Genomic DNA, 16,324 nt, shown 5'->3' on the forward strand with positions numbered 1-16,324 from the left:
AAGATTGAATTTTCATATTTTCATAGTTAAGTATAGCTTTTATAATTTTTTTTAAACATAGTACTAATTTAGATTTATCTCAAAAGATTTTTAAGATAAAGAGATGTGGCCTATGGATTGGTTTAGCACATGCCATTTGATTAGACAATAAGTTTTTTATGTTAGATATATTAATTCCTCCTTATTGTATCTATCCCGACTCCCAATCCTATAAAGATCATATTCTGACCCCGATCCTATATAGAACTTATGAAGACAATATTTAATAAAAAAATATTAAAGACTATTAGCAGCGACAATAAGAAAATTCGGACATTTTTTTTAAAAAAATTCAAAATTATCAAAGGCGACAAAGCCACTTCTAATATTACAAAAATTGCCGCTAATAGTCAAGAAAAAAAAATTAAGTAGGATAATTCCCACGTATTTTGCTGAAAATTTTTATAATTATTTGGGGCGACTTTATCACAAAAGTCGCCACTGATAATAATCCATATTAAAAAATTGTCCACGATGAAATTAGAGGTGAAAATGTGGTTTCGCTGCTAACAACGACATTATTAGGGTGATTTTAAGTTGCTAGTATCGCCCTTAAAATTTATTTTTCTTATAGTCTCTATGTATTAGTATGGAGGGGTCCCCTTTAAATGTATCGAGTACTTAACTACGAATCAGTTTATGAAAGAATATTAAATTAATAAATAGCTACAACATTATTTTTAACCTTTTGACGAATTAAGGGGTCTAAAAATTATTTTTTAAAATTAATGGATCCAATTAGGTAATGAAAAGAAATAATGTATCTATTCCTATTTATGATTTGATTGTTTGTTTAAAAATATGACTTGGCCAAAACGTTCTACACACGCACTAGTATACTTGATTGACTTGTCTTCGTTCGGTGTTTCTTGGAGAGACTTGATTAAACCTTTTAAATGAGACTGTTCTTTGATTGAGACAGCACACATGGCTTGTTTTCTCAGGCGTACAGTAGGGAGTGAAAATTCATGACTACGCTTACATTTACTATATTTGTTATCATATACGTATATTTGATCAAACATTTACATTTACTATATTTCTCATTAGTTGGGTGTGTTATCATCATCATTTCATTCACATTTATAAGAGCCAATCATTCTGGGAAAAAAAGAAAAGGACTAGTCTCTGCAGGGGTCATGCGCGCACTCAGAAATGGCTAAGATCTTCTTCTTGGCAATATTGAAAGCTACTTTAGTTCTCACAATTGTTATGGTTGTTAATGGCGAAGACCAATCAGGTTTCTTCATATAGTCTCTGTTCAATTTTAATCAGGTTTTTTCGTTTTAAATATATATATATATATGTATCACTAACAATATCTCTAAGTTAATATCTTATTTTTCAGATTTCATCAGTATTGACTGTGGAAAATCAGACGTGTCGAGCTACACAGATGAAAAAACGAGTATCGTTTACTCTTCTGACGAAAAGTTCATCGAAACTGGCGTAAACAGGGAGATAGCACCAGCTTACAGAGTGTCGAGCCAAGATCAGCAGCTCTGGAATCTACGCTTCTTCCCTGAAGGAATCAGAAACTGTTATAATCTGAATCCTTCTCTAGGCAAAGGTAACAAATATTTGATCCGAGCAAGGTTCTTGTATGGAAACTATGATGGCGAAAACAAAATCCCAAAATTCGATTTGCATCTTGGAGTTGAGTTGTGGAAAACAGTTTCAATTGATGGTATGAGTAGTGCATTAGATTTGGAAATCATACACACCCTTTCTTCGGATCACATATATGTTTGTCTAGTAAACACAGGCTACGGAACTCCATTCATATCAGCCTTAGAGATACGGCATATTGACATTGACAATGACGGTGTATACATTACTGATACTGGATCACTCCTACTCCATGATCGCTATGCTTTCTCTTTACCTACAAAACTATTCAAGACGAGGTACCGAGATGATGCATATGATCGCTTATGGAATCCACTTGGTTGGACACCATTTATCGAAGGCCCCTCTACAAATAATGAGAGCTCTATAAGGAAGAACGAATTCAAATTACCCTTCTCTGTCATGAACACTGCACATGTACCAAATACAGATTCTCGTTCTTTGGGTATTTCTTGGAAAAATTTTGATAGCTTGGACAGCTACAAATTGTACTTCCACTTTACGGAACTAGAAAAGCTCCAAGCAAACCAATCTAGAGAGTTTAACATTTCCGTCAATGGAGCTTTCTGGATTGCAGTTGTTCCCAGATACTTAGCTCAATATACTATATACAGCGAGAAAGCTGAGAGATTTGAATTAGGAAAACTGGAGATACGTCTCAACAGCACCGAGAAATCAACCTCACCGCCCCTAATCAATGGATTGGAGGTATATATGGTAAAGGAGTTCTCAGGAAGAGAAACAAATCAAGATGATGGTATGTATATACATGATCTCCACACAAAGGTCGATCATATATGAAGTACTTTTTTTTTTTTTGGTTTTTTAATTCATACACTATTTATATATATATATATATATGACAATATTATTAGTGGAGGCTATCTCAACTATCAAATCGGTGTACGAATTGAATAAACTTAAGTGGCAAGGAGATCCTTGTGCCCCGGAAGATTACATGTGGGATGGTCTAAATTGTAGTTACAGTACTACTGATAATTCGCAAAGAATTGTTTCCTTGTATGTCTTCTACTCTCAACAAAACATATTATTTATTTATATATATATATATAGGAACTTCACCTTAAGTCTTATTGGTGGGGCTCTCAGTATTTTCGAATTTTGAATAGTTTTTGACTAGATTTTCTTTTATGACCGTGTATATTGTAGCTATTTAGAGCATCGGTGCGATTTTTAGAAAATTCTGAATAGTTTACATTATCGAAAGTTAGGTTCAAACATGTTGTTGCATGCGTGACTAATTTTTTTTATGCACGTGGAAAGCAACATATTTAAACCTAGTTTTTGGTATTATTAACTATTTGGAATTTTCTGAAAATCTGCAGATGCTCTAAACAACTACAATATATAGACGGTCATAAAAAAAAAATCGCGCCGAAAACTGTTCACGAGTTAAAAACACTAAAAAGTCCCACTGATAAAGCATAACGTGAAACCTTGAAAAATTCTCATATATGTTTATGTATTTATCGTTAACATTTTTCTTACTACCAGAAATTTGTCGTCAAGTGGATTGAAAGGGGAAATTACTACATCTATTGCCAATCTTACATTGTTACAAAACTTGTAAGTGCCTATGTTTGCTTTGAGAATAACTGAAAATTTAAATACATACACATATTTATTTATTAATTTAGTGTAATAAAGACGACAAAATATGATTTATTTATTTTTATTCCAGTGTTTCTGAAATTCTAGATGACCGGCTGATATCACAATAATTTATCACAGATTTTCTATCTATTTTAATCACTAAATTCCTTTTAAAACATGTACTTAATTTGTTCAAGAAGTTAGCCAATTTAAAGTAACGATGGCCGTTTATATATGTAGATCCCAAATATAAAATTACATAAATATAATTTTTTTCTGCTTTATATATATATATAAATATATATATAACTTTTATCAATTCATATTTGTTTTAAAAAATATTTTATTTTAATTTTTGATAATAAATGCGAGTGCTTTTATAAAACTTTAAAGCCTGAATTTAATGGCTCTTAATATAAAAGTAACTTTTATTTTTTTTATTATGAATTTTTCCTTTAGTAATAAATATGTAATATTTTTATTTTATTTATAAAAGTTTAGACTTAGTAATTAATTTGGATATTTCAATTTTAATTGAACCAAAACTTAATTCTTGTTTAGTTTTTCTAATCTCATCGATAGTATAACATACAAATAAAATTCTCTCAATTGAAAAATAATATATAATAAAAATGTTAGTTTATTGTAGATTTTTTAAATTATTTTTTTATAAATTTAAATGTGTAATTGTATTAAACTCTCATTTTTTTAATAATAAAAAATTATCATTTAGAAAACATTAATTCCCAATTTTTATTAAATAAGGTACACATTTTTATGAAAAATATACAATTTAAGATTGAACATTAAAAATATATACGGTGTAATTATAAATAAATATATTGATGATTTGATGAAATGATATTTATTTAATTTAGGATGTAAATTTATTTTACTATTTTTTTTAAATGATCTATATTTATCATTATATCATTAATTCTTCTTCGAAATTTGGCTGTGCACATGCGGGTATTTAAGAAAAAAGTATACTGCGGATTGCAATAAAGACGTATATAGTGAATGACTTTTTTTTTTTTGGAAAGGAGTATAGTGTGACATGACTAAAAAATCTACCAAAAATTAAAATACTATCTAATTCTTTAATTTTTTTATTTTGTATCTTCAATTATTTAATGTCAGGGATTTATCTAACAACAACCTCAGTGGAATCGTGCCTGAATTTTTAGCTCAACTGTTATTCCTTGGAGTTTTGTAAGTTGACAAATATCATCATTATCTATAAACTATATAACTATATATAGTTTTAAAAAGGTGCAAATCATCGTTTGAATTGTTGTTATACAGGAACTTGAGCGGAAATAATTTCACAGGTCCTATTCCAGATGTGCTTCTTCAGAGAAAAAAGAATGGATTATTATTAAGGTATATCTATTTTATTTTATGAAATAAATAAATAAATTCAATCACATGAATTACCTTATAGTATTTAGTTGTTATTTATTTATTAATTAACCTTAAATGGAATTTTACATAAATATTTTTGTATTAGATTGAGATGCCATATGCAAACTAGATATTCATTGACATTCTTCATCCCTTGATCCCCTTCTCCCGTCACTTTGTAAACTAGAGCTTAAAAGTAAATGCTAACAAGTGTAATACATTAAACCTTTTGATGAAATTACATTAATTATTTTTCTTCAGCAGCATTGATACAAATAATTCTAGCAGTAGTAGTAATAGTCCATGTTCATCGAAGTCTTGCGGAAAGAAGAAAAACTTTGTTCTACCACTGGTTGCATCACTCGGTGGACTACTTTTAGTCATCTGCTTTACCACTGTGATTATTATCTGGAGACGTAAAAGGAGACATGATCATAAATCTGCTATCAGTTTGGAAGGTTAATTATTATTATTGATTTACTTCCAAAATAGTTGTTCATTGTCTGCGCTCTGTTTGGATTTTGTGTATTTTACAAAAGATAACAATTGAGATATAAACTTTGCACTTATTAATTTCTCACAGGTAGAAACTTAGAGGATGAATCATATATCAACAAAATGCAACAATACACATACTCTGAGATTCAAAAAGTAACCAACAACTTTGAGAAGGTATTAGGCGAAGGCGGATTTGGAAAGGTTTACTATGGTTACTTAAATGGCATTGAAGTAGCAGTGAAGATGCTTTCTTCTTCATCCATGCAAGGACATCGACAATTCCACGCAGAGGTTTATTTATTTATTTATTCAAAAGCATACATTATAATCTGATTTATACAATTGACTTCTAGTTCAATTATGACTTTAAAATATTTCAGCTAAAACTACTTTTGAGAGTTCATCATAAAAACTTAACTACACTAGTTGGGTTCTGCAATGAGGGGTCCGAAGTTGGACTCATTTACGAGTACATGGCAATGGGAAACTTACGATCACAACTTTTAGGTTTGTTTAGTTTGAGTTTATATTTAATTATATGTTACATCTAATCATTTATGTTTTATATCTTTCTCATTATAATTGAGTTTTATGGATATGTAGGTAACAGTAGTAGTGATATGATCTTGAGTTGGAAACAGAGACTTCAAATAGCAATAGACACTGCACAAGGTTCGTATATCGATTCTTTACCAAATGTTTATAGTATTAGTTAGACATATAAATAATAATTCTGTATTATTTTTTGAATTAAAATTCCACTTAAATAATCCCCCACTATTATTATAATTTCTTTATGTTCATTTATTAACACAAGAAAAATTAGGATGCTATAGCCATTACTAATGGATATATTTATGAACATATGTCTCTCATTGGGAGAGTTGAGAGAATTCCCACGTAAGTAGAAAGTCAACGTTTGACTTTTAACCTCTCCCACTGGGAGACGTGGGAAGTCTCTCACTTCTTCCATTGGGAGACGTGAGACATATACCTACAATGACTCCACCAACAATGTCTCATAAATTGGGAGACATTGTAGACTTTCAATATCCACAAATAAAGTCATAAAACCCATATTTTGTTGTAGTGAAAGTGTGTTGTGATAAAATATTGTATTCAAGTCTTGGTGTAATTACTTTTGTAATAATAAAATAATTACGTTTTCGCGTGTTGTGGTATTCAACATATGTGTTAATAATTTAGGATTGGAATACCTGCATAACGGATGCAAGCCGCCAATAGTTCATCGAGATGTTAAATCAACAAATATCTTGTTAAATGAAAAGCTTCGGGCCAAATTAGGCGATTTTGGCCTCTCCAAAGTCTTCGCTAACAATTATACATCAACATTTGATGTTACCACGCCTGCTGGTATATCGGCAAGTATTGTTGGCACTCCTGGCTACCTTGACCCTGAGTAAGTATTAATATTATTCATAACATAGAAGGAACAATATATATGTTGAGGGTAATATTGTGAGAAGTTCTTATATTTGTTTTTGGCGTATGACAAGTTTTAACCCGGATTATTTTCTAAGATGGTGTACATTGTAGTTATATAAGAGATTTTTAACAAATATTTGAGAAATTCTAGATATTTTTGGGTCCCGAAATTAAAATTGAAACAACATGTTTTATGCACGTAACATATTTGAATCTTGACACCCTAAATTATTCATAATTTATTGGAGCTCCCCTACAGCTACAATATTCATGATTGTATAAAAAAAATGGGTTATAATTAACTTATTCATGTGTAGAAAACAAAAAAGTTCCTACGAATAGATACTTTTCCAAAGTTCCTACCTGAAATACCCTATATATATATATAGATTTATATATGCATATCAGCTGGATGAACACTCATTAATTATGAGTTACTGATAATTTAATTTGTACATTTTATTTTCAATAGGTACTTTATATCAAATTGGTTGAACGAGAAAAGTGATGTTTACAGTTTCGGAATTGTTTTATTGGAGATAATCACAGCTCAACCTGTGGTAGCAACAACAGTACAACAAGGTAATCATCTAATTAAATGGGTTAATTCCATGATTGCAAAAGGAGATATTAAAAACATTCTCGATCCAAGGTTGGAAGTAGATACTGTTGATACTAATATTGTCTGGAAAGTAATTGAAATAGCAATGGCTTGTGTCGCAAAAACTTCCACCAGTAGGCCAACCATGAGTCGGGTAGCACTTGATTTGCAGGAGTGTTTGACAACAAATATACCTCGAAACAACAACCATCTTGAGACTGATCAAGATCAATATTCAACGGATTTAGATGGAATAATCTCCAACGATATAGCTTCAGAATTTTCTCCATTAGCTAGGTAATGAATAAATCTGAGACCAAAGATAATGAGGATGAATGATGGCATAGTAATTTGGGCTGAATACTTCTTTAAGTTTTGTTTGCTTGTTTTTTTATTTTCTGTAATTGTATTTCTGAATAAATTTTGTAAACCTATAGATACATTTTTTGAGCAAACGTTCTAGTTCTATTTCTTTAAATAATTAATAAATACATAAATATTTATGTTAGAACCTTATTTAGTGAACTTTTTCTAGAACATATATTTTATTTACTCTTGATTTCTATGAATTAGAGATTTTGTGTGCTGTAAAATATGGTGAGTGACTCATTTTTGAGTTGTCAAGTTTTAGATTTTATCTTTATCTAAAAAGATTTTTCTTAATATAGTAATTAAAGTCTTTGAAGATATGATATTATCCTATTGATTGCGTGCATATTAAATAAAAAAAATTCAGGAAATTTTTTTACCTCGTTGTGATTTATTTTTTCAAATGAATATAGACTTAAATCTGTCTAGGTACGGAAATTTTCTAAATGAATGCTCAATTTGTTAAGACAGAGTCACACATGCTAGCAAATTGTTTCCTCATAAAGAAATTAGCAAACCATTTCTTTATTGCTCCAGATTGCAAGAGAGTCTCTTCTAAACGTACAAACAGTTATAGATAGCAAGATCCCTTGAAAATTTATCTCTTATCTTGTAATATTGATAATATTTTGGTTTCTTTAGAGGGTTCTATACGTGTTGACGCCGTTTTTCACCAACAGTGAAATAAGAGCACGAAAACAATAATCAGTAATGGCCAATAAAAATATGATAACACAAAGGAGATTTTTTACGTGGTTCAGCAGTTAAATATGCCTAGTCCACGAGTCTTTGTTATTAAACTCAAGATGATCTCTGAAAATTCTTCAATGATGAATTCTCCAGAGTTTTATCTCAAGATCACAAAAATTCGGTCATTTGCAATGGTGCATGACCTCTCTATTTATAGAGAATATTTCAGAATACTATCCCACATATTTCGGGAAGTTATTCTGTGTATGCAAATGAATTAAATGGCATTAAAGCCTGCAATCCTATATATAAGGAAACGTCCCCTGAAGATCAGGGGGCGTATAACTGAACAAATAATATCCCTTGATTATAGGAGATTTATAGCAATCAATGTAGACCGCGTCTCTTATAGATGATTCATTAAGATATTCAAAGTTGTTATCTTATATCGCCAAGGCCCTATTCACCCAGGTCTCTTATCGACTTTCGAGCTATAGCATCTTCCCGAGATCATGTGGCTTCGAACTCATACTTATGTCGAGCTCGGGGCCCCTGATCCGAGGCCACCCCGAGAACAGATGCACCTCGATGTCTATCTTTCGAGCTTGTGAGGATCTCGAGGCTACCACCTTCGAAGTCGTCTCTGCTTCGCAAGCTCGATGCCTAGGCTGCGGACACGATCCAAACATTATGAGTCCATTCATTGCGAATCCAGCTTTCGAGATCATAATTCTTATGGCTCGAAATCTGGGTGTAACAATACGGATCTCAGTGTTATTCCAAAAATTTATAAACCATTCATTTTGTCCAGTGACAATAATGAGGCAATAACGAATTCGAAGAACCTCGAATCCACAAAAGAGCAAAGCATATAGAGAGAAAGTACCACATTATCTAGAATGTGTGGTGAAGGCATGATGTGAAGGTGATGAAGTTAGCATTAGAAAGCAATATTTCATATTCCTTTACAAAGATATAAGTAGAGAGCATATTTGTGAAGCATGTAGAATGAATGGTTTTAAGAAACATGTCTCATTTGTTTTAAAAGGGAAATTGGGAGTTTGCTGGGTTTTAAGCTCTTATAAATCCATGTCAGACATGTAACACCATTTTATATTGTCAAGAAAAGTAGTAGAAATCATTTAGTTTGACAGCCGTGTTGCTCTTGTTTTATTACATGATTATTGGAATAATACAAACATTTATAAAATCTCGAACATATAAATAGTTACAATTATAGTGTCTAGGTCATAGTGGATTATAATAAATGTTGGCGTAACCAGCAACGATGACACACCTAATAACTGTCGACATAGCTATCCCTATGCCGGCAAAGGCAAATACGACAGCTAGTCAACTGTCGTCGTTGCTCAATAGCGACAATTAAAAACTGTCGGAAAATCTTATTTTTGTAGTAGTGAGGCGCTGCTGGTTTGCAGAGAAAATGTTATGTTTTTTTCTTGAATTTTTAGGGCAAATGGAGCTATTGGGGACGAAGGTTGCAGTTAATGTAGGCAGGGGCGTTCGCGTCAATGGGCCACTGACGCGAACACCCCGTTAACAGCGTCATAGTGGCACTAACGCAAACTGTAATAACCCGGATTTTTTTATTTGTTTATTGTGTTTTATGTAAACATTATTCTGTGAATTAATTTTTTAAAGAGTATGAATAATAATTAAAATAATATTTGGTGAATATTATTTTAATTAAAGAAATGTGAGTTGATCGCTTTAGACCATAGTGCGGGGACTTAGATGTGAAATAAATCTAAGATAGGCATCTTGTTCAAAGAGGTTCCTATGGCTCGAAACTGGACTTGAAGAGTGCTTGCCATTCTTGGCCGTGCACAAGGAGCCATTGATGAAGGTTTTGTGCACGTGAGCATGCATGCATGGTTTGTTGTTTCTTTTGGTAACTAATGGTTACTAATTTGTAACCAAAGGGGACAAAAAGTGGTATTTGGTCCTGAAACTTTAGGAAGTTACTGCAAGGCTTGGGATTAGGTATTCTAAGATCAAAATCTGATTATTGAGAATCAAGGATAAAATTCCCTAGTTAATTGTCTAAGTATAATAATTTACAAGCTAGGCTCGGGAATTATTATGTAAGCTTCAAGAAAAATTCTAGGTTTGGAAGTTAGTTTCAAAGTTTAGATTTGATGACTTAGAATCTACAAAATATTTTCAAGGACTTAGAAAATATTTTAGGAAGTACAATATTACCGATTTTAAGTCTCAAGGTCAAGAGGTGGGCTCGGGGCTTGTGAATTGGACTCGAGCATCGGAAAACGGAATTTTAAGAAATAATTGGAGTTTTGACTTAAAATTTCGAACATGGATTAGGATAAAATTATTATTGAAATAATAATTTTCTAAGTTAAGTTTGGGATTCTGAGAGGGATATTATGGTCATTTTACCCCAAGGGCTCAGGTTTGAGCCAGGGTCGAGAATTTCAGTTTTTTTTTTTTTAAATTCTCTTATATATTTTAGAATCTTAGTAAGCATAAACTAAGACATATTGTCCCAATATGATAATAGGGTCTAAACGCGATCGGAAATACTCACAAAGACATAATTCACGAAAACTAAGGACAAGAGGTAAGGAAGTATACACCAAGAGTAACTTAGCTTGTTGTGATCTTAGTGAATTGTTTGCATGTTTGTATGCTGCCGGTTAAATTCTAGTTGCTATATATATGTGTGATTATATGGCTGGATGCGCATGATAGTACCCATCTATCGGGTTTGAATGTGCTTAGTGCAGTAAAGTTATCATGAATGCATGTGCAATGTTTGTGATTGTCAAGGGAAACCTTGTGAGGGTGGACCCCCATGCAGCCGTGTAGTGGGGTTAGCCGCCAAGTCGGTAAAGTCATCGGGTTTTAGCGGAGTATACCCCTTTGGCACGGGAGGTGAGTATTCTTTGGGCCGTGGAGGCCACCCAGGGATCATGACCCCACAGATAACTCGATGGCTCAATACAAGGCCTTGTGAGGGCGGATCCCCATGCAGCCGTACAATGGGGTGATCCTCCAAGTCAGTAAAGTCATTGTGTTTTAGTAGAGTGTACCCATTTGGTACGGGAGGTGAGTATTCTATGGGCCGTGGAGGCCACACGGGGATTAAGACCCCACAGATAACACGATGGCTCGGTTATATGTTTTCAGTATGTTACGCAACACTTTGACTTATGTGAATATGCTAGACGTGTTGCTCAGTTTGCAGTTTCTAGATATGCATTTCTGTTATGCAAAGTTTGTTTTGGATAGTAGAGTCATAAGTTGTAGCTAGCTTCCTTACTGAGCGTTATAGCTCATCAGTTACTCTGTGTGTGTAGGTAAGGGCAAAGCTTAAGGAGCAGTGCAATAAGCTGGAGGGGATTCTGTCTGAAGTATGCATACTGTGAAACAACCGACCTGCAGGGTTGTCAGGGTTCTCTTAAGTTTTCCGCTGAGTCTAGTAATAGTTTTATCAATTTCATGTTTACTAGTTTTTCTAAAGAAAACCATGTGGCTACAGACTATTTCTTAAGTTACGTTTAAACTACATTTTGTTTTTTTTAAAAACTATGGGATCCCATCCAAATACTATTTTATTTCAAAGTACTCCAATGTAAAAAATTTCAAAGTTGATTTAGTTTTTAACGATTTTTACCAAAGCGTTGACCGTAAGGGTCCAGTTGACCCCGGATAGTCATAGTCATGTTCGGTGGGTCTAGTTAAGAAAAGTCGGGTCGTTACATTAAATATGTGACAATTATAGGGTATTTTGTGTGAGTAATATGTCAGTCCAAAGATTGACTTATTGTTTGACATAATTTATTGTCAATGTTTGATTGCTACAATAAGAATATCGCTTAAGTTAATATTATTGTTCAAAGACTTAATATTAATGTTGTGTTTGGTATCTTGAGATGTGATTAACCAAATTTTGAATTTATTGTTTGATTATGCGTATTAATGTGAGCTTGTTTTATTTGTTTTGTTCTATATGCAGCTAGTTCATCTTCTGCTGCCTCAATATCTGCTAATATTAATTCTATTCCCATGCTTAATGGGACCAATTTCAAGGATTGGAAAAGGAACTTACTTATAGTTCTAGAATGTATGGATTTAGACCATGCATTAAGGGATGAGCAACCTGCACCTCTCACTAAGGAAAGCACCCGTGATGAGAAAGCGGATTTTGAGTGGTGTGATCGTTCAAATCGCATGAGTTTAATGATTATGAAGCACAGCATCCCAAAAGCCTTTTGGGGCACAGAATCCGAAGGGATTACTAAGGCCAAGAATTTCCTTGAACAAATTGAGGCACGTTTTGCTAAAAACGATAAGGTTGAAATGACAACACTTCTAGGTTCTTTGATGACCATGAAGTATAAGGGTCAAGGAAATGTAAGGGAGTACATTATGGAAATGCATCATATTGTCTCAAGGCTTAAGACACTTCTTAAGATCGAGCTTTCTGATGATGTGCTTGTGCTTATGGTTTTGTTAACACTTCCTACATAGTTTAACAAATTTAAAATTAGTTACAACTCTCAAAAGGAGAAATTGACTCTCAATGAGCTCATTTCTCACTATGTGCAAGAGGAAGAAGGTTAAAAAAGGACAAGACTCAAAGTGCTCACTTGGCCACTGCCTCTAAGGATAAGGGCAATGATAGACCCAAAACGGGTATGTTTTAAATATTTATATCGCAAGTGCGCACGAATCGTATATGAAATATAGTGTTCGTGTAAGCACGAGATCGAACTCAAATGAGTTGTCTAAAATCAAAATGAAAACTATTTTAAATCAAAATTAATAAATCTAACCTTGCTCCAAAGATTGATGAGAATTTGTGACAATAAAATCTAATAAGAGACAATAATAAATAAATTTAAGAAAATAAATAAAAATAAATTAATATTAGAAATCAAGATGGTAAAAGAAGATTATTAAGGTATTAGAATCTACAAAATATAAGTTCAATAATATTTATAAGTACATTGATTCCCAAATTTCATTAATAGTATAAATTAATCAACTATCACTTATTCAAACAGAAGCCACCCTAGCCTTCACAGCCCTCTTGGCACTCCAACGGGCTGGGCATTTTTAAGAAGCTCAGGCCCACCAAGCCAGCCCAATCCGCACCCCCAGCCCGTGCTCCTCCCTGCTGCTTTTGGCCCATCCTTCTTGCCCCATTGGAGTGCCAGAAAAGCTGGACTGGAAGGATGGGCCAAAAGCAGCAGGGAGGAGCACGGGCTGGGGGTGCATTGGGCTGGCCTGGTGGGCCTGAGCTTCTTAAAAATGCCACATTTTCCTTCTCTTTTTCAGCTTTAATTCTTTTCATTTCTCTTCTTTTTAAAGTACCAAAATGCAAAATTATTTCCTATAAAATATTTTTAACTATAAAATAAATCAATTTAATTCTTTGAAAATATTAATTATAACTTAATTTATATTTAATATTTAAGTTCAATAATACAACATTTTTTTACCTCAAACTAAACAACAATAATTCAAATAATTAACTACAACATTTTACAACAAAATAACTATAAAAATACATAAAAATCTATAAAATTAAAATAAACCTAATAAATTCAAAATTACTTAAAAACTCAAAGACTAAACAACAATTAGCATAAAAAAATGTGGTAAAATAACTTCATTTTGTAGAGTTATCAAGCAAGAAAAGGAAATCCGAGAATGAAGCTGCTAAGGGTCCAGCCCAAAAGAAAAAACAAAAGGATTTAGAAGGTTGTTACTTTTGCAACAAGCCTGGACATGTGAATAAAGATTGTGCCAAGTATCATGCATGGCGTGCAAAGAAAGGTATGATTCTTACTTTGGTCTGTTTTAAGGTTAATTTAGCTTCAGTACCTAGGAACACTTGGTGGATAGATTCTGGTGCTACTACTCACATAAGTGTTTCTATACAGGGTTGCCTGAGCTACCGAAATCCAAGTGATGGTGAAAGACACATCTTTGTGGGCGATGGAAAATCAGTAGAAGTGGAAGCAATTGGGCACTTTAGGTTGTTGTTAGGAACTGATTTTTATTTGGATTTGAAAGACACTTTTGTTGTACCATCTTTTAGACAGAATTTAGTTTCTGTTTCTTTGTTGGACAAATTTAGATATTGTTTTTTTGGAAACATTCAGTTTAATTTGTCTTTAAATTCAAATGTTGTTGGAACTAGTTACTTAAATGCTTATGGCAACCTTTATTTGCTATAAGCAATTACATCCTATAATGAAACCTTGCATGTGGAATCACGTGGTACTAAATGCAAATTAAATAAGGACAATTCAGCGTCATTATAGCATAAGCGCTTAGGTCATATCTCAAAAGGTAAAGTTGAGTGCCTTGTGTCTGATGGCATTTTAGAGTCTCTTGACTTCACAGACTTTGATGTTTGTGTCGATTGTATCAGGGGAAAACATACTAAATCTAAGAGATTAGGTGCCAACAGATCTTCAGATGTCTTAGAATTGATTCATACAGATATTTGTGGGTCATTCCCTACAACATCATGGAATGGTCAACAATATTTCATATCATTCATAGACGATTACTCATGTTATGGGTACCTATATCTCATTCATGAAAAGTCACAGTCCCTGAATGTGTTCAAAGCTTATAAAGCTAAAGTTAAGAATCAACTCAACAAAAGGATTAAAAATGTCAGATCTGATTGTGGTGGTGAGTACTACGGTAGATATGATGGCTCAGGCGAACAACGTCCATGACCGTTTGCTAAATTCCTAGAGGAATGCGGTATTGTCCCACAGTACACCATGCCAGGATCACCTAGCATGAATGGTGTTGTTGAAAGATGCAATAGGACTCTTAAGGAAATGGTAAGAAGTATAATTGCTTATTCTACCTTACCTGAGTCCCTCTGGGGAGAAGCATTAAAGATAGCAGCTTACATTCTTGAATAGAGTACCAACTAAAGTAGTTGCAAAAACACCTTATGAGCTTTGGACATGTTGAAAGCTTAGTCTAAAACACTTTCACATTTGGGGATGTCCAGCTGAGGCAAGGCCTTATAAGCCACATGAAAAGAAAAACAGTGAGCAGCTACTTTATTGGTTATTCTGAACGATCTAGGGGCTATAAGTTTTATGATCTCACAATTAAAAATATTTTTGAGACGGGAACTGCAACATTTTTTGAGGGTGTTGAGTTTGGGGGGAGAAATAAGGTTAGAGACATTGCTTTTGAGGAGGAATTGAATTCAAACTCAGTTCCTGCTATCACTTTTAACAATATTCAGGTTCCTACACCTATCATTGTTCAAGAAATGAATCCAGAACCTCAACAAGACAATGTTGAACAAACCCCAATTCAAGATGAAGAAATTGTTCCAGAAGAACAAACTCAACAACTTTGAGAACCAGAGCCATTAAGAAGGTCTACAAGAGAAAGAATAAGTGCTATTTCGGATGATTATGTTATATTTCTCCAAGAACATGAGAATGACAATGGAATGATGAAAGATGACCCAACCAATTTTCATCAGGCCGTGAAAAGTTCTAACTCTCAAAAGTGGATTGAAGCAATGAATAAAGAGTATAAGTTTATGCAAGACAATAAAGTTTTGGGAACTTGTCCCATTACCAGACAGTAAAAAATCGATTGGTTGCAAATGGATTTTTAAGACCAAGAAGGATGCAAATGGTAATGTGGAGAGGTATAAAGCTCGTCTTGTAGCTAAAGGCTATACTTAGAAAGAAGGCATTGATTATACAGAGACTTTCTCTCAAGTTTCATCGAAAGACTCTTTTAGAGCAATAATGGCACTTGTTGCTCACCTTGATCTTGAGCTACATCAGATGGATGTTAAAACCGCGTTTCTCAATGGAGACATTGATGAGACAATTTATATGGAGCAACCAGAAAACTTTGTGTCAGGAGACCTAAAGAATATGGTTTGCAAATTGACAAAATCTATATATGGGCTCAAGCAAGCTTCTCGTTAATGGTATCACAAGTTTCATCAAGTAATTATCTCATTCGGTTTTGAGATGAATGTTGTTG

At 33.2% G+C, this 16,324-nt stretch overlaps 1 protein-coding gene across 2 annotated transcripts; it reads left to right on the top strand.

The window, feature by feature from the left end:
• The first annotated feature begins 1,090 nt into the window (after positions 1-1,090).
• On the top strand, positions 1,091-7,747 carry LOC133819812 (putative leucine-rich repeat receptor-like protein kinase At2g19210). 2 transcript variants are annotated; one of them, XM_062253161.1, is made up of 12 exons: positions 1,091-1,279; positions 1,388-2,425; positions 2,544-2,688; positions 3,184-3,255; positions 4,423-4,494; positions 4,588-4,665; positions 4,951-5,144; positions 5,270-5,475; positions 5,565-5,692; positions 5,786-5,856; positions 6,391-6,604; positions 7,103-7,747. In XM_062253161.1, the coding sequence occupies exons 1-12, from the start codon at positions 1,195-1,197 to the stop codon at positions 7,530-7,532; spliced, it is 2,733 nt and encodes a 910-aa protein (XP_062109145.1). In that variant the 5' UTR covers positions 1,091-1,194; the 3' UTR covers positions 7,533-7,747. The 2 variants fall into 2 exon arrangements, with proteins under 2 accessions (XP_062109145.1, XP_062109144.1); XM_062253160.1 differs by having other exon boundaries at positions 1,092-1,279; positions 4,948-5,144; positions 5,565-5,691; positions 5,788-5,856.
• Positions 7,748-16,324: the final 8,577 nt, after the last annotated feature.

This window comes from Humulus lupulus, chromosome 2 (assembly GCF_963169125.1).
Source record: "Humulus lupulus chromosome 2, drHumLupu1.1, whole genome shotgun sequence".
Taxonomy (NCBI): Eukaryota; Viridiplantae; Streptophyta; class Magnoliopsida; order Rosales; family Cannabaceae; genus Humulus; species Humulus lupulus.